Source organism: Pararge aegeria, chromosome 12, assembly GCF_905163445.1.
Source record: "Pararge aegeria chromosome 12, ilParAegt1.1, whole genome shotgun sequence".
NCBI classification, from domain to species: domain Eukaryota; kingdom Metazoa; phylum Arthropoda; class Insecta; order Lepidoptera; family Nymphalidae; genus Pararge; species Pararge aegeria.
In genome coordinates, this window is record NC_053191.1 from 1,684,343 (window position 1) to 1,705,859 (window position 21,517).

General features: G+C 36.4%; 1 protein-coding gene across 2 annotated transcripts in view; it reads right to left on the bottom strand.

The window, feature by feature from the left end:
- LOC120627811 (ATP-binding cassette sub-family A member 5-like) overlaps positions 1 to 20,094 on the bottom strand; it is a 65,308-nt gene extending 45,214 nt beyond the window's left edge. For both annotated transcript variants that reach the window (XM_039895862.1, XM_039895861.1), the window contains exon 1: positions 19,869 to 20,094. In XM_039895862.1, coding sequence (XP_039751796.1) covers positions 19,869 to 19,942 — 74 coding nt within the window. In that variant the 5' untranslated portion in view covers positions 19,943 to 20,094. The remainder of the gene's footprint in view (positions 1 to 19,868) is intronic.
- Positions 20,095 to 21,517: the final 1,423 nt, after the last annotated feature.

Genomic DNA, 21,517 nt, shown 5'->3' on the forward strand with positions numbered 1-21,517 from the left:
TTTATAACGCCTGAGCGGAAACTAATCAAAGGCACGTTTTCTAGAAATATGTGCAGCAATTTTGATGTTCGCGGTTTTAATAGTTCCACCTGTTCAAAATGGACGATTAATGGCAAAAGCAGATGATGATATCTATTTATTTACACTACCCAAAATTAGAACCTGTAATTATTAAAAAACATTTGAAATGCTTACTATTTAATAAATAAATAAATGTACTACGACAATACACACATCGCCATCTAGCACCAAAGTAAGCGTAGCTTGTGTTATGGGTACTAAGATGACTGATAAATAATATAATGAATAATATACATAAATACTTTTAAAATACAGATAATAAAAATATCACTTGCTTCGACGGTGAAGGAAAACATCGTGAGGAAACCTGCATGCCTGAGAGTTCTACATAATGTTCACAAATGTATGTGGAGTCCACCAATCCCCACTGGGCCAGCGTGGTGGACCTGGACCTGAACCTGAACTGATGATGACGGTGATACTCAGTCTCACAAGTGACTTCACATACGATATGGAGATCACCCCCCAATTTAGTTTTTTTTTTGTGCCTGAGTCATTTATCTTTGTGTTGTAGGCTTATACTTTGTATGATATAATAATTTATATATATATATATATATATATATGCATTTATATATTATTTTTTTTTTATTTCATTACTGCTTCTTGTGTACAACCGAATCCTAAAGTCTAAGTGTTATTTTTTCCCTTTCCTTTGTTAGGTTTTAGTTAGTGTTGTTTTGGTTTATGAGTTCATTTCTGTTCGGTGTACAATAAAGTGTAGTTTCATTTCATTTCAGATAATTTACGCTCATTTCTAGTAGGTAAGTCAATGCAAGTGATTTTTACATTTCCATCAGATTACGTAACATTGTTAGTTCGTTGAGTTTCTTTGTTCCTTAGTGGCAGCAGATTTTTATTGAATTCTGTCACTACCCCGCTGGCGGCGCGCCAAGCGGCGCTGACGTCCTCCTACGTCATAACATTACGTCGGGCTCGTGTCTTTGTATTATCTGCAACGTTATTTGGCAAATAGCTGGCATTTTATATAAATACCAGCTCTTCTTGGCATTAAAGCGGGGAAGGATTGGATGATCTATGAACCATAACACTATATACAGTGGCGTGCTTTTCGTGCAACAACGTATTAAATATTAAATTTTCTACCGATTTCACATTTGTACTCAGATCTACAGCCAAATAGCGTGTATTCCTTCCTTTTATTCTACGAGGCGAGGGCCATACGAGCGAGCCATAGTACTAAATTTGCTCGCTCGCAATTGAGGTGTTGTTTTTGAGTTTAAAAGTCTGTATCGTCAAAGTAAAATAGTCCTGTAATAATTCCTGTTTCAGAGTCGGAAATCTTGTGCTTCGGATTTTTGTATTGTAGGCAAATTTGAGCTTTAGCGCTATGCAAATAAGATATATTTTACCCCGATGTTCAAGTATATCCATACTCGAAAACGACTCCTCAATTGCAAGCGAGCCAATCTTATACTAAGGCTACTGGACGCAAACTTACACGCGGCGATTTGGCGTCTCAAATAAGTTCTTAACTCAATATCGTTTTACTATTACGACCCTATGATAGAACATATCTCTGTGGTGCACCTGCATATATATGTGCAATACCAAAAAAAAAACTATCCTATAAATTAAACAATCTTTTTGTAAAATATCTGACATACCAAATTCCTACCCTACCTATAATCAGATTTTTGGGACAATGGTAACAAAAACGTTCAAACACCAAAAATTAACCCATAACATATATCCTTCCATTATTCACAGCGTGGCTATTGTAAATAACATTTCATCCGTATGTATCCGCATATGTTAGTATTACGTACCCAGTGGCCCATAAAGTCCCCAAGGCACTGGGTTAGTGCGGGCTGTGGGCCGCGTGCCAACACTTGTTTGTGCAGAGCCAGCTACAGACGCCGCCATGTCTGCGCCTTTAAGGTCAAACCGAAGTCTTAGCTGGGAAATACTTTTCATCCCACTTAGTTAAGGCAAGGACAAACTGCGGAACAGTGTCCTTCGCGGCGTTCAAGTTTGCGTGCAGCGTGCGACCAATCTTTACCAAGATTGCTGGTATGGTAGTAATTATCTTTTAATTTCTATCATCGATTATGCTGACATTTTCTCGACAAGAGCAACAGCGGCGCTTAACCATTTTCCTCAGCGGCTTTCAATTTTGCTTTCAGTGATCAATCTCGACCAAACCATGCTGGTTGTACGCTACGCGACTACAACCCGTTCTTACCGCTCACTCAAACTTACTTCATTCCATTCTTTTCCTACCATTACTCTAAATCTGGTCTAACCAATGGCAGAAAGTGTACTGGTGGTACACGTACCTATGCCCATTGGCCCCGGCCGATAGTGAGTTGGCAACGAACTACCGACGCGAACGCCTTTAATCCGAGAAAAAAAGAAGCATTTATGTTTTAATATAACCAATATCCAACAACCAAGTTAATTCTACACGGTGGAGTTTGGTGGAGTGTGTGAGACGAGTGTAACCCAACATCAGCTAAGGGAAACGTTGCATCCAGACGGCATTGCGTCTCACACACTCCACCGTGTCGAATTAATTTGGTTTGTTGGATATTGGAATTCTCTTTAGATTCCTATCATCGATTATGCTGACATTTCTTTGGCAAGGACAAAACGTAGCGTCGAGCTGTTGTCCTCAGAGGCTTAAACGATTGCGACCAATTACGACCAAGCCATGCTGGCGAACTCTCTTTTGTTTCGTATCACTCCTCTTACACGTATACTCTCTTCCATGCACCCATCCATCTCTTCTTAGGCCTTCCTAATTTGTTCTTCAACGTAAAAATATAAAATTCTGCTGGTTACATGATTTTGACGACCTCCATGGTCGTAGAGGTTCTATAATTGTGAAGTTCCGGATTCGATCCATGACAGGGGCAATTTTGCCATTTATTATTTCTGAATTTTCTCTGGTCTGATCCGGTGAGAAGCTACTGCCGCCAAAAAATGTATTCCGCGTAGAAACCGATTCGGGTATACAACGTGTAACAGAATTACGAAAAAATATTGAAGGATGCATAAGTTTATTTCATAAGGAATCACCCTGTAAAAATATTAAATCAAAAGAATCATAGTTATTTTTCCATACAAACGAAATGTAAAAGAATCTGAACATAACTGTGAATTGTTTTGTAGCCCCCCGAAGTGTGGCAGGTACCGTTTCTGAAAGTATTCAAATGTAGTATACATTGTTAAAAGGCATTAAGGTCACCTTTGTACCTAATCTTCGTGAACAAAATTTAAAGGAAGCAAGAATTATGTGTAATAGTACGTGAATAGTACACTTATTTTCGCAGGGGAAGTCGTGGGCAGATCTAAGTGGTAAAACATAGTAAGGATATTCATACAGAGGTACGATGACGGCAATCGTTTGGGAAGAACGGGGCGAGGAAGGACCGTTATTAGGCTCGGTAACAGTGGCGTGCACTTCATACATCCACAAAAGCACTACCTACCCTAAAATTTATATATAACTCGTATAGAAGGAGAATTTTTGGCATTTCATGCAATTTCCCTGGCGTATGCATTGCCCTGGTAACTGAGTGCACGCCACTGCTCAGTAAGTAAGAGACAGCGTTTATAAAGTACCATGACGCTATTTGAACGGTATGGGCGTTTACGAGATCAAAAGCATCGAATTACTGTATAATTTCTTCTTTATACTGTGGTACCGCAGAGTAAGGATAGTAGCAGAGAAATCGTGCAATAGGTAAAGGGTATGTACATAGAGCCTCTATACTGATAGTAACATATTAAATTCAATGATCTACACATAGTCGGGATGCTCTGTAGAAGATGTAGGCATTTACAACGCGTTTAAGACAGAATAAAGACAATCAGTATTTAATATTAATAATAAATAAATTAATGAATTTACTACTACAATACACACATCGCCATCTAGCCCCAAAGTAAGCATAGCTTGTGTTATGAGTACTAAGATGACTAATGAATAATGTTATGAATAATATACATAAATACTTATAAAATACAGATAAACACCCAGAATCGAACCCTCGGCCTCGGATTCAGAAAGCAGGGTCTCTGCTCACTGCGCCAATCGGCCAGAAAGAAGAAATAGACCATAACTAATCTCAGTAGTAAGGGACCTTCTATTTCTTAGACTGTGGTACCATTGAGCAAGGATACTGACAAAAAGGTCAGGCGATGCTGTCAAAACAGAGAAATTGTGCATAGGTAAGTACGGGTGAGGAAATTACCCTTACTTAGGACCTAGACATAGAGCATCTTTACACCGTATTGGACATATCTGCATTAAACTCAAGATCAAAAGCCTTATCCCTTCTTTTTTTTTATTATTTTACGGCCATGGATTCAATATCCCTTCTTTACGTTTTGGAACCAAAGAGTAAGATAACTCATGCAGAGGTCCGAAAAAACTATCCAAACAGAAAAATCGTGCGGAAGTAATGTGTGGGGAGGGGGAAAATCTCTTCTTAAAGCTTACTTAGCTTAAATACACTGGCGCAACGACGCGCTTTCTAGAACATGCCGGCATAAACCACGAAATCAAAAGCTACCAACTACTGTATTATTGTATTTTTTTTTGTATATTATTTTTAGTAGATTTTATTAATTATGGGCAATGTTATTTAATGTATTTCTATATCTAATTTGTATTTATATATTGTATATTAGAGTTGTATATTAAATGTATTTATTTGTGTTTTGTTTATTTCTCATATGCACCTCCTCTTTTCTATGCGTTTTCCGTTTAGGTGCCTGAAAGAAATCGCTATGTAACGATAAGTCCACCAAACTGTACTCTTTTTCTCTATGTGTCTTCTATATCTATTTAACTACTTTTTTCTTTCATGTACAATAAAATTCATTTTGACGGTTGGCGTGGGCAGCGACCCTGCTTTCTGAGTCCAAGGCCGTGGGTTCGATTCCCACAACTGGAAAATGTTTGGGTGATGAAGAGGGAAGTTTTCCAGTGTTTGGGTGTTTCTTTATATATTATAAGCATTATATTCATAAAAATAAAGTATTCACCAGCTATCTTAGTACCAATAACACAAGCTTCGCTTACTTTGGTGCTAGATGGCGATGTGTGTATTGTCGTAGTATATTTATTTATTTATTATTTATTTATTCATTCATTCATACTGTTTCTTCTTTATACCGTGGCACCACAGATTAAGTATAATGATATAGAGGTTTCTTTATAAAACAATCGTGGCCGTCGGACCACTGTATCGGTTCTTTAAACCGTGGTATAGAACAAACGGATCAAATAAAGTCGAACCGTTTGGAGCAAATTACAAGGTTAGCTAATATGGCGCGATCGTGTTGGCCGTGGAGACGTCTGTGCCTCACGAGTTCATTACGACGCCGAGGGCGGATCAATGGAACTGCGGAAATATCGATTCACCGCATACTAACTATTTAATCAACTAATGTTGACCTTTCATGCTCGAGTTAATTTCGGAATTCAATATTAAGCAACGACAATTTATTTTGAAGTTGAACCGTATCTATTATTTAGGGTCCCATCAACAATAATAGATTCAAATCTTCCTGCTAAGAGAGGCCTTAAGTCCAACTGCACTGCTAGCATGGGCAGGAGACAATAATTTCCCCGGGGAAAGGATGAAAATGTATCTTCTCTCACAGTTTAATCAACTACATAGTCTAGGTTTTTTACGAGATATACTTCAGTGAGTGTGCTCAGGAACTCCCTAATCTTGTTCCTCCTTCCCCGTTCCACCACAGAAAAGCGAGACACCGTGAGCGGTGGCTTCCTTATGTGGTTGATATTCCATCAACACGCACGAAACGTTTTTTATCCACGTTTCTGTAAAGATGTAGGCTGCGTGTAATTTGAGTACCTTCAAGGCAAGAGTGATTAGGATTTTTCCAGGCAAGCATGCTTAATCCAAGGTCTCATCATTGCTTTCTAACGGGCATGATTGTCGTCGGTAAAAAAAAACAAAAAACTCAGAGCGCTGGCGCACAAGTGGAAATAATGTTCAAATAATATGTGTAATAATAAACGGGGGTAAACTTCTTCTATTCCATGTTCCCGTGCTTTAGCAGATGCCCGCGCTAATTATGAATGAATGAATGAATGAATGAATGAATACACTTTTATTGTACACCACAGAACCATATAGAAAAATGCTAAATAAAATTTTAACGAAAAGTAAACATAACACTGGCCCAGTGCGGAAGTGCGGATTGGTGGACTCACACACACTTTTGAGAACATTATGTAGAACTCTCAGGCATGCAGGTTTGTTCCTCACGATGTTTCCTTCACCGTTGAAGCAAGTGATATTTAAATCACTTAAAAAATTTCATAACTTCGAAAAGTCAAAGGTGCGTGCTAGGATTCGAACTCAGCCCCCCGAAAGTGAAGTCGAGCTTCTACCCAATGCGCTATCACCTCTAAGCTTTTAGTATAAGATAACATTTACAGAATGTATGTACTGATCTTGTATAGTCATATCAGTACTATACTGTATGTTTGTTTACTACCTATTTCCAGCTTGAAATTTAGCAAATAATATGCAGCTTCAATCCTGGAGTTGGACTTTTTGGTATTTCAGAAAAGCCACAGGTTCCCGTGGGATTAAAAAAAATACTTTTGCATAAAGATATCTTGCAACCTAGATACATATTATATTGATCTCAGAAAAACTAAGGGTTCCAATGGGACTTACAAATGCTGGCTGGTACTGAAAATTCTTTAATAGAGAAATTATTACAATGTTTAGCCCGACCCGGGATTCGAACCCAGGGGCTCGTGGTCCGTAGTTAACTATTATAGTGTAAAAGAATACCTTAGTGACAGCAATATACCTACTTAGATAACTTTTATAACTGTATAACAACATTTGTAATTGTATTATTTGCCTAATTAATTTAAAATGACATTATTACTTATCTCTGATTATTGTATTTTTATTCTTTAAATTGTAATGTAATTTATATATTTTTTTTTTATAAACATTTGCACACTGTCTGTGACAGTCGATTGTGAAGGGTCTGTTTAATAATATATTATATAAATATATTATGAAAACGCACACATCGCCATCTAGACCCAAAGTAAGCGTAGCTTGTGTTATGGGCACTAAGATGACTGTTGAATATTTTTATAAATAATATACATAAATACTTAGAATATACAATATAAACACCCAGACACTGAAAAACATTCATGCTCATCGCACAAACATTTTCCAGTTGTGGGAATCGAACCCACGGCCTTGGACTCAGAATGCAGGGCCGCTGCAAACTGCGCCAATAGGCCGTCAAATGAAATGTGTTCTTGTTATGTACCCACAATTTGGCAAATAAATAAATATTATTATTATTATTATAACATGCTAACTAACCACTTGACCATCGAGACAGTCTTCAGCTAGAAATGAAGAAATAATAATAAATCCGTATTGCTTTCAACATTTATAATACAAAAAAATACAGTGACAATAGATAACAATGCAGGAGGTGGCCGCAAGTGCATTGCCAACAATGCTATTATACATTAATGCTAGTATTCGAGCCAGTTTTTCCAATTTAAAATGACTTCACTTAGTGCATCAACGATTTCGTTCGTAGATATTGTTGAGTGAATCTTTAAATAAAGAACTTTCTAGAATAACCTAAAAAATTTAAAAGTAGTACAGCTGCTGGATAGAAGCAGGCGTTACTTTTCCGAAATCCATGATATATTATGAAAATCTGCTTATTTTTCTATACTCCGCGAAAAGCAGGAGAATCTGCATGGTGTTATTTATAATTTCTTTAATTGTATAGTAAACATCTCCTGAGGATGCTCCGGTTTCGGAGCGAAACGTGAGTAGAGGGTACATTGCCGAATATCTGTTTGGTATGGAGTATAAGAATTGAAGAAAGTATAAATTACACCATACAGATTCTCCTGCTTTTCGCGGACTATAAGAAATTAAGCTTCATTTTCATAAGATGTATAGTTTTTTTTTGTCAGAAGCCATGCACAGAATTAAGAACACACAGAACCCTCATTCAGCCATTATTGCATGCAGTGCGTTGTGTCCAAAAACAGTGTAAACGCCCCGGGCAAGTCTTACTTCACACCCGCGGAATGTTGTCTACTGCTAAATGGAATGTCGTGACTACCTTGCTGCTCGAGAAAAACTACTCAAGCGGAGTTCTTTTTGATGCTTCAATATTAGTCGTGTACACAGTTTCTGTACGTTCTTAATTCTGTGATCACAGCGTTGGTAGAACAGGGTTCTACGAGGTAGAGAGCTAGCCCACAAAAACGTTTAGAACATTAGAGGTAAAATAATTACTGTCAGCTGCTAAATGGAATGAAGTGGCTATCCGCGTGTTCGTAAAACATTACTATAGTGGACTGGATTTTGACTCTTCAATATTAGTCGTATACACGGTTTCTGTATGTTATTAATTCTGTGCCGCCATGTTTATTTTATTTATTTTGTTTAACATTTAATTTAATATATTATTTACAAGTAAATATATTTTTTATATTTTATATTGGTAATGGTGGTAATTTATTTATCTATTTGTCATTAGTTACAAATATTGTTTTATATATATTTATTTAAGTAATCTGATATTTATTTTATGGGTATGTGTATATGTGCACCACCAAACTATGCATTGTATTTCTTTTCTTCGCCATTGGTTGCCGGGAAGAAATTGCTATGAAGCTATAAGGCCGCCAAATTGTATACGTCGTTTAGTTATTCTTTTTTTATGTACTTTTTGCGGTATGCAATAAAAAATTTCATTCATTCATACTTTCAGTCATTCATTCACTCATTCATTCATTCGTTTGTTTGTTCATTCATTCATTTATTTATTTCGGCCGCCAAGCAGCATTATATACGCACAATAAACGCAATTAACACCGAAAAGTTACAGGTGCGTGCTCGAACCTGGTCCCCCGAAAGAGAAGCCGAAGCCCTAACCACTGGGCTTTTACCGCATTAGTAAAGATAGATAATGCTTCCTTACTTAATTTTTTAAATGTGATTTGTGAAGCTAAGTTTGTTTGTTTGTCCTTCCTTTGCGCCCTAACTAGGCAACCAATGATCTTGGTTTTTGGCATAGAGTTAGTTAAAAGAATAGCCACTTTATACCCCAGGAAAACAAACGGTTCACACGGGATTTATAAGAACCGTAATGAACGCGGGCAACAAGTAGTATTAGATGAAAAATTCCAAAGTGTGGTTGTTTGTTTGTTAGTCCTTCCTCCACGCCCTAGCTAAACGCCTAGTCAACATGTTTTTGGCATAGAGTGACTTGAAAGGACGGAGAGTAACATATTCTTTTAATTCGAGGAAAAAAAACGGTTTCCACTGAATTTGTAAAAACTAGAACGAAAGACGCGTGCAATAGCTAGTAACTATAGATATAAACCTTCTTAGTGTATGGCGCACGGACAATTTGCGTCAAATTACCTATGTACTGACACAGTTCTTATCAGTTTTACGATGACGACTAGTTCCGCGCCCCACCCTCGCTCGTGTCATTAACCGGACTCCATTTCCCTTTATTACTATTAGGCACTACCCACTACCCCTCGGGGTGAACGGTCGTAAATTATAAATAGTCGCCGACCCCTGCATGGGGATGCTTAAAGATTGAATTGTTTGCTTTGACGCTAGACAAGAATCATTATCGATACAGTAGGTGGTACATACCTACTGTATATTTATTTATTATATATATTTATTTATTTTAATATATATATTTATTTATTATTTTTGTACCATAAATTGTGAATGAGAACATATGATACATGAAGTGTACAAAGAAAATCTCTATAAGAGATCTCTTCCAGCTACCCCAGGATGTGAGTAAGATGTTTTTATTGTGGTATATAGTCAAAATAAATTGAGAAATTATAAATTCCCATATTGCCCCAGTCGAACGATCATTGGTTGTGAATAAATTAAACTATTTATTAATTAAATCATAATTATTAGGGCATCTGTGAAAATCCTAATCAATTTAATAAAATATCTGACAAATATGAATTTATAGATATCAAAAGTTTAATTATTTAACCACTTTATAAAATTACTGTAACACTTGATATCCGATTCACAAATGCATGTAAAATTACAGCTCAATCGGAAATAGTGAAATGGGTTAAATCTTACAAGGTTTGATTCCACACAGACATGCGTACACTTGGAAAGCTGTAATTAAATTAACGATACGATTGAGTTTAAAATGTCAGACCTGTCGATACCTAGAGAGCTAAAGTACCTACGAGTATTGGATAAAAGAACTTCAACTTTGAAAATTAAGGGTCATTTGCTATAGAAAGCAGAAAAGCAGTCTTTGTGGTATCTGTATGGTGTTATAAATAATTACTTGAATCTTTATACTCCATACCAAATAGATCTTCGGCAGATCTCTGGAGATTTCGACTTTACAATGAACTGTTGTTAAGACATCCTTAGGAGATGTTTACTTTACAATGAACTATTGTTAAGACATCCTTAGGAGATGTTAACTATACAATGAACTATTGTTAAGTCATCCTCAGGAGATGTTGACTTTACAATGAATTATTGTTAAGTCATCCTACGAGTAGAGTAGAAATTTTGGACGCAAAAGTTATCTCCAGCAACACGCACTGTACAAAGATATGTGTCTTAAGGTACGAAGACCACCACCACCTACCACCTACCTCTCTTCTTGAGCTGTTTTTAACGCCTTTGGTTGCCTGGAAGAGATCGCTATGTAGCGATAAGGCCGCCAAATTGTATACCTTTTGTTAAATTTTTACTTTTAATTTGTTATGTTTATGTGGTGTACAATAAAAGTGTATTCATTCATTCATTCATTCAAGACTTAGCGTCTTCAGGCATAAAGAATCCTATCGCGGGAAAATTATATGTTTAGCCAGACGAAGTCGCGAGAAACATGTACTTAGTAATAAATAAAAAGCTTTTAAGTATCTAGGAACGCGAAAGGATTATTTTGTTTCCTTAGTGTAGGGGTGGGCAGTGTATAGTTTATACGCAATAAATATTAATGGAAAGTTAAAAGTGATCCTTCACGAAATGGCGTCCGTTCATTCACCCCTACGCCACTTACTGCGCCCTTAGTGGTTTACATTGTATTATACTATAAAAAGATGTGTTCCGATCACCACCACCTTGACATTGTTCTCAGAAGTGTCATAGTGATTTATTTCAAGCACTGGCGTACAGTTCTTACGTGCACCTTCCTATACCACACATATTATGTTCGTTTATTGCGAATTATCGAATATGAAGCTAAAATATTTTATAATAGCTTCTGCCCGCGACTTCGTTTGCGTGGACTTCAGAATTTTGTCTAAAACTTCGCTCATTAACAACTTTTTATCTTATCACGGGAACTATTTAAGAGATCGGTATAGAAAGTACATCTTTGACATGCATTTTCCAAATTTAAAGCGGTCTGATCGCGGCTTAGCTCGTAAACAATTTTTAATTTTCCCTCGGAAACTACTTAAGGAATCGAGATAAACGATAGCCTATGTTCTTTTCCTTGTCAAAGGCTACATGCATGCCAAATTTCATCCAAATCCGCTCAGCCGTTTTTGCGTGATTGAGTATCACATATCCACTCTTTCACATTTATAAGATTAGTAGGATTAGTATAATATATCGCAGGCACAGAAATAAGAACATACAGAACCCTAAGTGGAACATGCGACATTGTATTGTTTGCAGATGATACATCTCTAATTTTTAAGACTGATAGGAGTAAAGATAACTCTGACGAAGTAAACCGTGTTATGTCGCATGTGTCGCACTGGTTTACTTACTTACTTACTTTTAAATGCAAAAAAATCAAAGTGTGTCGAATTTATCTTACCAAATGTAAAGAAAATTGATAAAAATATAATGATAAATGGTGAATCACTAAAAATAGAGACTTCCACAGTTTTTCTGGGCGTGACCTTGGATAATAAGCTACAGTGGGGTGCCCATATAGATTCACTAGCGGGTAAACTAAGCTCGGCTGCCTACGCAGTCAGAAAAATTAGACAGATTACTGACGTTGAAATAGCTAGGCTAGTTTATTTTGCGTACTTTCATAGTGTTATGTCCTATGGAATCTTGTTATGGGGTAAAGCAGCTGATATCGAAACTATATTTATATTGCAGAAAAGAGCTGTACGGTCAATATATATAAACTTAAATCACGCGAATCCCTCCGTGAGAAGTTTAAAGAAATAGGCATACTTACTGTAGCTTCACAATATATTTATAACAATATAGTATTTGTAAGACAACATATTAGTCTTTATAAACAAAAAGTGGACATAAACAGTCGACTTACAAGAAATGGTCATAAATTAGTGTCATCTGCATATCGTCTGCGTAAGGTACAGGGATCATTTGTGGGATTGAGTATACGCTTTTATAATATGATTCCTAAGGTGATTTTGGACCTGCCAATGCACAAGTTTAAAGAATTTGTTAAAACACATTTATTAGAGCGAGGTTACTATACAATTGATGAATTTTTTAATGATAAGGTTGCTTGGAAGCATCCGGCTCCGCTTTCAGCTCTCACAAGATAGAAAAATGAATGTTAAAATACAAAATGTAAATTGTTGATGTTGGAAAAGAGCAACTGCTGAGTTTCTTGCCGGCTTCTTCTCGGTAGAATCTGCTTTCCGAACCGGTGGTAGAATCACTACAAACAGACAGACTTGACGTTTCAAAAGTGCTTATATTAGGCCTACTTGAAATAAATGAATTTTGAATTTGAATTTGAATTTAATTCAGCCATTATTGCAAGCAGTGCATTGTACAAAAACAATAAAAACACCCCGCGCGCGTCTCAGTTCACACCCCCGGAATGTTGCTAGTTCTCACAAAGTTATATCCATTAAACGTTTAGAAAATTAGAGGTAAAATAATTACTGTCTACTGCTAAATGGAATGTCGTGACTAACTTCCTGCTCGATAAACACTACTAAAGTGGAGTGGTTTTTGATGCGTCATTATTAGCCGTGTACACGGTTTCTGTATGCGCTTAATTCTGTGATCACAGAGTTGGTAGAACCCCGACGAGGTAGACAGATGAGAAAAAGAGAGACGCCGAGAGACACTGAACTCAAGCGGTACAATGCCATGATGCCACTACAAGAGACGTCCATTGGTTAGTGAAGCTAAAATAATCATCAAATGTCTGAAACAGAGAAAGAGAAAATCCATAAGAGAGAAAAACCACTGACAGCCAAGAAGGAGTGGCAACAAGAAATGGTCATAATAAAAAAATCTGAACGCTTGATTGGTGGCCAGAAGAAATACCTAACGTATCACGTGACAACTGCGTCAATAGAGCTTTAGATAGAGAGTGGGTACACGAAATGGCGGATGTCTGCACTAGTTAAGAGGTCCTTGTTTATCAATTAGAATTTGTGTCTGTATCGGTTAAGACGGCCGATTGGCGCAGAGGGCAGCGACCTTGCTTTCTGAGTTTAAGGTTCCTTACACTTACGAACCTTAAACTTAGAAAGTCAACAACTGGAAATATATTTGTGTATATGTTTTTCAATGTTGGATGTTTTAAAATAAACTAAATAAATAAATATACTACAAAAATGCACCCATCGCAAGACAAGTGCAAGACAGAAGATGGGAGGGTATTCCAGGTCCGATCAGAAGGGAAGTATTAAAACGCTTCGCACTTTTCGATGGTATTTCAACAACGTAACAGTGCAGACTCTTTCAATGGCAGTTCCATCTTCTCAATAATGTGTACAGTATAACGTGCTATACATGAAAGCAATAAATAAAAGAATTGAATTGAATAATTAGAGGTACAAGTTTAATATATAGATACAAACTCAGTAGACAGTAACTCTTCAAAAAGGATCCTAAAAATAGGCTTAGAGACGTTTTTGTGAGGGATCTGTAAATGCCAGTAAAGTAACCATTTGCATCTGCTTCCTAAAACATCACTTGTTTTGATATACTATCTACCTACTTATAAGTCGAAAAAGTGAATGAATGAATGAATGAATACACTTTTATTGTACACCACATAAACATAACAAATTATAAGTAAAAATATAACAAAAAGTATACAATTTGGCGGCATTATCGCTACAAAGCGATCTAAAGTTTTAGTATCTAATAATTTATTAGGTACTACGTTATATTATAAGAGAGCTGATTCCGTCAATAAACAGTTTGACGGAATGTTTGTTATTTATCTAACTTATTAAGTAAAATAAATATACTACGACAATACACACAGCGCCATCTAGCCCCAAAGTAAGCGTAGCTTGTGTTATGGGTACTAAGTTAGCTGATGAATATTTTTTTTGTGAATATAATACACATAAATACTTATAATATACACATAAACACCCAGACATTGAAAAACATTCATGTTCATCACACAAACATTTTCCAGTTGTGGTAATCGAACCCACGGCCTTGGACTCGGAGAGCAGGGACGCTGCCCATTGCGCCACTCGGCCGTCAGTTAAATGTTACTAACCAAAAAAAACCCTAACTGGTTAGCCCGCTATCATCTCAAGGACTACAATAGTAGGTATACTGGTTGAATCTTAAACTTTGTCATCACGGTCAAATTGCAGTCAAGAGCTAAGTTGTAGGGGCATTTGAAATACGTGTTGAAATCAAAACGAAAGGTTATAGATTTGAGATGGTGATGATCTAGTTTTGCTCACAAGTGCAACTTAGTTTTCAACCGACTTAAAAAAAAAGAGTTCTCAATTCGACCGTATGGTTTTTTTTGACGTGAAAACGTCTTATAATTCGATGGAGCCGGCTGCACGCACGAAAAGACATGACAACATGCGGCGTTACCTCGCTCTGAGGCGTTCCATTTAAGACTTGAAGTGCAAGCGAGAGCGCGGAACGAGCGACAAAGAGGCACAATCGGCCTCCGCGCTCGGCAGCGTTCGACATCTGTCTCTCTCTTTCTTGAGTGAGCGATGCGTCCGCGTGGACAGCTGCTATACATTTACATGTTTTCGTCAAGTATGAAGTGCAATGAAAAATGAATGTGGTGTCAATTGTTTATAGCAACGATGATGATAGAAACTATGTACATTGTAAAAAAAATTGACATAATTGTATTCATGCGTACAAATAAATGTAACTTGATCAATTCAATTGTAATTTCAATCTATCTACTTTCTATATCCATACAAAATATCTATCAAACAAATAAAATTTAAATTTTCTTTTGAAAAATGCAACTATTCCATCAGTATTCTCTTATGACGTTGTCACGTTTAACTATTGTCAGTAAACCGAATTTACAGACAATCGATTTTTTTACTTTATATATTTGTAACGCGATTATCCCGCCAATTTGGATGTTTTTTATAATGGAAAAAAATACTAGATACTTTCCTTGCTACCACATAAAAGGCATTTCATTTTACTTGGCACCGACTTAAAAATGTTGCAGATTATATTTATTTCTTGCTTTCTAGCTGGTATAAAGTCGGTTATTTTCATGGCAACATCCATAATATGCAAAACCGAATAAAATATTTCGCTATCCTACTGATGTTTTGTTTCAGAGGCAGCCCCTCAAGCTATAAGCAACTGACGTCACGACGACTAACTTCTGAATTAGTCATTCAAAACCTCTGCAAATGCCAGCTATGATTACTTTACGGCTCCGCGTGTTTACTGTAACGACCGAATATTATCAGCATATGTCAGTTCAGAAGCTTTCTAGAAACATCTTTCATGGATTCTTTATTTTGTTACTACGTGTATATGTTTTAGGGTTCAGTAATTCATTTTCTTCTCATTTTAATAACCCACTACAGGGCACGGGTCTCGTCCCTCAATTAGAGGGACTTAGGATTCCACCACGCTGGCCCACTGAGGATTGGTGGGCATCACACACCTTTGAGAACATTATGAAGAACTCTCAGGCATGCAGGTTTCCTCACGATGTTTTCGTTCCGTTGATATATCGTTGCAAGTGATATTTTAATTGCTTAAAACGTACATAACTCAGAAAAGTTAGAGATACGTGCTGGGATACGAACTCGGCCCTCCAGTGAAGTGAAGTCCTAACCATTAGGCTAATTTACATTAGAATTTAAAAAAATGCTTGTTGCGCGATGTGAGATCGCCATCGTCTATACACCATATAGGTACTCTTAAGTTATAAACAGTTTAGAGTAGAATTACAGAGAATTGAGTGATGCCGTATAAACGTTTAATTGGCGGGTATAATTGGATATAGGAATGAAATGGCTTCTTCCTTCGATCGGATCTTGTACGCAATTTGTTTAAAAATAAATTATAATTAGATTCGTACTTTATTCTAGAACACTGCGTGTTCAGTTGTTAAACAACGCGGTTGTTATTTTTTTTTTTTTTTTTAAAGTGTTTTAACTACATAAAGAAGCACGATCTGCTTTATTTTTAATAGCTATTTATGCAACTGCTCCGTAATGAAGATGAAGAATGAATGAATATACTTTTATTGCACACTACAAAAAGTACATAGAAAAGTTGGAAAAGTATAACTAAACAACGTATACAATTTGGTAGCCTTATCGCTACTATATGTGCTACTAAAATAATTAATAAACATAAAACTACGAATAAAACTATTTAAATTAATAAGAAGCACATCAAAATTGCTGATATCACTTATATTTTATTTTTGAATAAATGAACATTTTTATAGTACCTACACCGCAGGAAAATAATGACAGAAATACATATAATACATAGAGAGATATATTGACTCTTATTGAACCGTTGTCAAAACTTGAAAGTACGGTAAACTGCACAAAAAAAATATTACAGCACAAACTGCCGCAAAAAACTCGTCGGCACTTTTTTGCCGGTATAATATTAACAGCGCTATATACAGTGATGTGCACAGCGTCTGTTGAAAGCTTTATTTTTTGAGATGAGCCTAGTTCGAATCCCAGCACGCCCCTCTAACTTTCTGAGTTATGTGCGTTTTAAGCGATTAAAATATCACTTGCTTCTGCGAAGTACTACGCTATAGTACTTATTGAATCGTTGTTGAAACTTAAAAGTAGATTAAGAAACCTGCTAAAAACGAATGAGGTTATGGTAAACAATGCATGTCGTATCCACAATTTTTTTTTTATTTCACTGCAAGTTAGCTATTTACTGGAGTCTCACCTGGTACTTGCAACATTTCTCATTAATGATGGTAGCCATTGGTCATAGCATGATGTTATAAAGTCTTAATTGATACTACAAATCCAAAAAAAAATCAAAATCGAAACAGCATTTTCTGAGATTAGCGCGTTACACCAAACAAACTCAAAAGCTTGAAAATATATCAACTATGCCTACCTAAAAAACCACGTCAACCTAAAACTCCGTTGCGCGGATTTTCAAAAACAAATGCGGAAAAAAAAGCGATGCTATCCTGGAGGAGGTTTTTGTTTTTCCGGGATAAAAAGAAGCCTATGAGCTATTCCAGGAGCTATTATCCGTGAAGAGTTATGTCCTTTAACTCCGACAATATTTATTAGATGTTCATTAAAATTAGACAATACATGCTTAATAGTATACACTTTCAAATAAAAAAATAATTATTAAAATCGATTCAAATTTAACGGAGGTTTGAAGTAAAATTGATAGAAAAATTCATCCCCTTGCCCGGAGGAAACTTACTGTTTATCGGGATAAAAATTAATACTACATGATGACCCGGAATATCAGCTACAACTATACCAAATTTTATTTAAATCCGCTCAGTAGTTTTCACGTGATGCCCGGACAGACAGACAGACAGACAGGCAGGCAAAAATTCTATAAAAATCTGTTTTGGACTATAAAGCATATCCCGGTCAAAATTTTCAAAATATACTAAATGTACAGAAATCTTCCAGTTATAGATTTACTATAAGTATATAGATTAGAATTAAATATTAACTTGAAGTGCAGTTTACTCGGCGTAAAATTAGTAACTCATTTAAGTGTAAATAGTACGAGCATATCATTTTATAACAAATTACCAGATGAAATCCATCTCTCAATAAGTTCAAAGTTTATATAAAACATAAGCTTATAGAAAAATCCTGTTATAATATTAGGGATTACATGTATGATAAAAATGTTTGGGTATGAATTGCCCTGACTTTATAGCTATCAACTCGATATTAACTCGATTGTGAGATGGTGATAACAAAAAAAAATACCTGGCTAAGTTTGCTGAGGGCTGTTCCTACACCAGGGCGCCTCCTAGCAAATTAGCAAATTAGTTTTAAGTTAACGAATGAAGTTATCACCATCACCTAACATTAGTGTTAACATGTTAAATGTACGAACGCTTCATAAGTGCCTGTGATAAGGTCTACATGAATAAAATATTTTTTGAATTTGAATTTAGAATTTATTGTAAGGGTAATAACTCTGTGTATCTGCTCCGTCTTTAGTATGTATTCTGTGATTAATCTTACTTTATTTAGAACTAGCGTACCCAGCCCGCTTCGCCGGGCTAGATTTTGCTTTATTTTATTTAAACAATAAACTTACATCATTAAATTTTTAATTTAAGTCTCATAATATGTTCTATTATGAGACTATTATTATGTCTATTATATGTATATATATATACAATATTATCATAGTAAATAAAAGCTGTATTTGACAGTTTGACAGTTCAAAAATAAGAGTGCTCCGATCGTCACCAAACTTTACAGGATTACTCGCCAGGTCAATCCGGAGATTCCCTGAAAGTTTCATTGAAATCGGTCCAGCCGTTTCGGAGCCTATACGGAACATACCCACTCACTTTCTCTTTTATCTTACTTCATTATTTAGAATATCTAAATAAAAATAACTGTGGATACCGGGCACTGAATGTAAGTTGTCAAATACACGCTTAATGTTATAAATGCGAAAATAACGGATCGAAGTAAGGTTTTGCATGGTTTCAATAAGAATCTCCTTTTTTCTGAAAAAGTCTCCTTCTTATCTGGGGAAAGGTATGCCAAGCGCCTGAAGTTTTAAAGCTTAAAGTTTCATAACATAAATGACCCAATTGTCATCATCATATAAACCCATAACCAGCCACGGGCACGGCACGGCCAGTGGCGTGCACTTCATATATGCACAAAAGCACTGCTTACCCTAAAATTGATATTTAACTCTTGGAGAAGGGGGATTTCTGTCATTTATGCAATTTTTCTGATGTGTGCATACCCTGGTAAGAAACCAAGTGCACGCCACTGGGCACGGCACGGTTCTCCTCCTTTAATGAGAAGGGGTTAACGCCGTAGTCCACCACTCTGGCCCAGTGCGGATTGGTGGACTCCACACACCTTTGAAAACATTATCTAGAATTCTCTGGCATGCAGGTTTCCTCACAATGTTTTGCTTCACCGTTAATAATAATAATAATGATTTATTAACCAAAATTCACAAGTAGACTTAAAACTATTATGGTGCAATCATAAATTCTTACGAATTTTACCGTACACCACCGTGCCGTCGACGAAGTAAGTGATGTTATTATACCCACTGGGCTATAACAAAGTCCCAATTTTAAAAAAATTTAACTTCTTTTCCAGCGTTATTTGTTACGTAAATAAATAGCTAGATTTTTTGGCATAAATAAAAACGTTGCATTATGTAGCTTCAAAAGGATTTCCAGCATAGATATACGCATAAGGATATGAAGCTTTCATTTTGTTTTGCATAGATTTACAAATAAAGATATGCCTGAAAGTTTTTCCGCATGGATATATATGTAAGGATATGGCATACAAAAGGTTTTTGGACTAAAATACTAACGTTAGCTGTTCAGTGCTGGCCGGTGAGTGGCGTCCGTCCCGCGCACTTCCCAACACGCCATTAGGATCACTCATGCAACACAACGTCGACACACGGGCGTACGGAAACCTGTCAGCGAGCCGACTTTACACTAACACCACAACATTATTGACACAGCACATTTATTTCACAAGTTGCGTTATGATCAATGGAGAGTTGAGTTACGCGAGACGCGCTACGCGGACGGGCGCCATGATGGTTTGAGGGGGTCTTTCGCGCGCGCGCCAAACTGAAAATCGGTGTTGCTAGGTGGCAAACTACTGCACTGTTTTGGGGTAAATTGATGATCCGCATAATAATCGCATTATAATCTCTCATAGCTTGACGCTGGTCTTCTAGTATAGGAAAGAGGTATTCAGAGCGTAGACTCAGCAGGCTGTTCAAGTATGGGCTGGTGGACTTTAAAGGTTTAAGGTGGAAAGCTACAGCACTCTCTTTAAGGCACGGTGTTGGACTAATTTCTTCGTCCCCGTTATAACCCGATATTAAAGTCTCACTGCTGGGCACAGGTCTCATAGGAGAGACGGCGCATAGACCCACCACGCTGGTCCAATACGGGTTGGCAGTCTTAACGACTATCATCACAAGTAAATGATAACAAGCGGGATGGCTAAACGTTTCCGTTTCCGAAGCACGCCGTTGACACCACCAATTTTCTAAATCCGGGCTGGCACTGAAAATTCTTTAAAGGAAAGGCCAATCTAACAAATCCTAACAAATCTTGGCCCGACCCGGGATTCGAAACCTCGAGATGCGTAGATGAATATTGTAACTGCTAAACCAACGAGGCAGTTTAATTAGATTTATGTCTTATCGTAGACCCACTGAATTTGGCTCGGTAAGTTGGTCTCGATAGATTAACATTATATGGTAGTCAGTTATAATATATTTTTTAAATATTATCTTTTTTGCGTAAAATTATACAATGTTAGGGCGTTACATTGCAAAAGTCTATGATAAACACCAGAATTATTGTTTCTCAAAAGTACGTTTTAGTAAAACCTCAAGTTATGTAAGTTACACAATAGAATTATCACCATTTTAAATATACAATTATGATTATACTCTTGACTATCCGCTAGATATAAATATATAAATAAGTTAATAAATATAAATATTCTACAACAATACACACACCGCTATCTAACTCCAAAGTAAGCGTAGCTTGTGTTATGGGTACTAAGATGACTGATGAATATTTTTATCAATAATATACATAAATACTTATAATATACAGATAAACATAGTTTCACAGAACAACATTCATGTTCATCCGACAAACAAGTTCCAGCTGTAGGAATCGGACTTACAAAGCAGGGTCGCTGCCCACTGCGCAAATCGCTGGTAAAATACGTGAAACCACGTAAGCTATGTTACGAGAATACTTGATGGTGCAACAAAGTATAACTGGTCCCTACCAGTTATACTTTGTTTCAGGCGAGACATATTTTTTTGGATTTTAAGAGCATTTATCACATAAATCTTACATATTAACACTCAAGTGTAACACGAGTTCATGCGTCTAAATTTTCTATACAATGTCTGTTAGAAGAATATAGAAACAAATTTGGGTAGCAATATCCTAAACAAGTAATTATAAAAAAATCAGT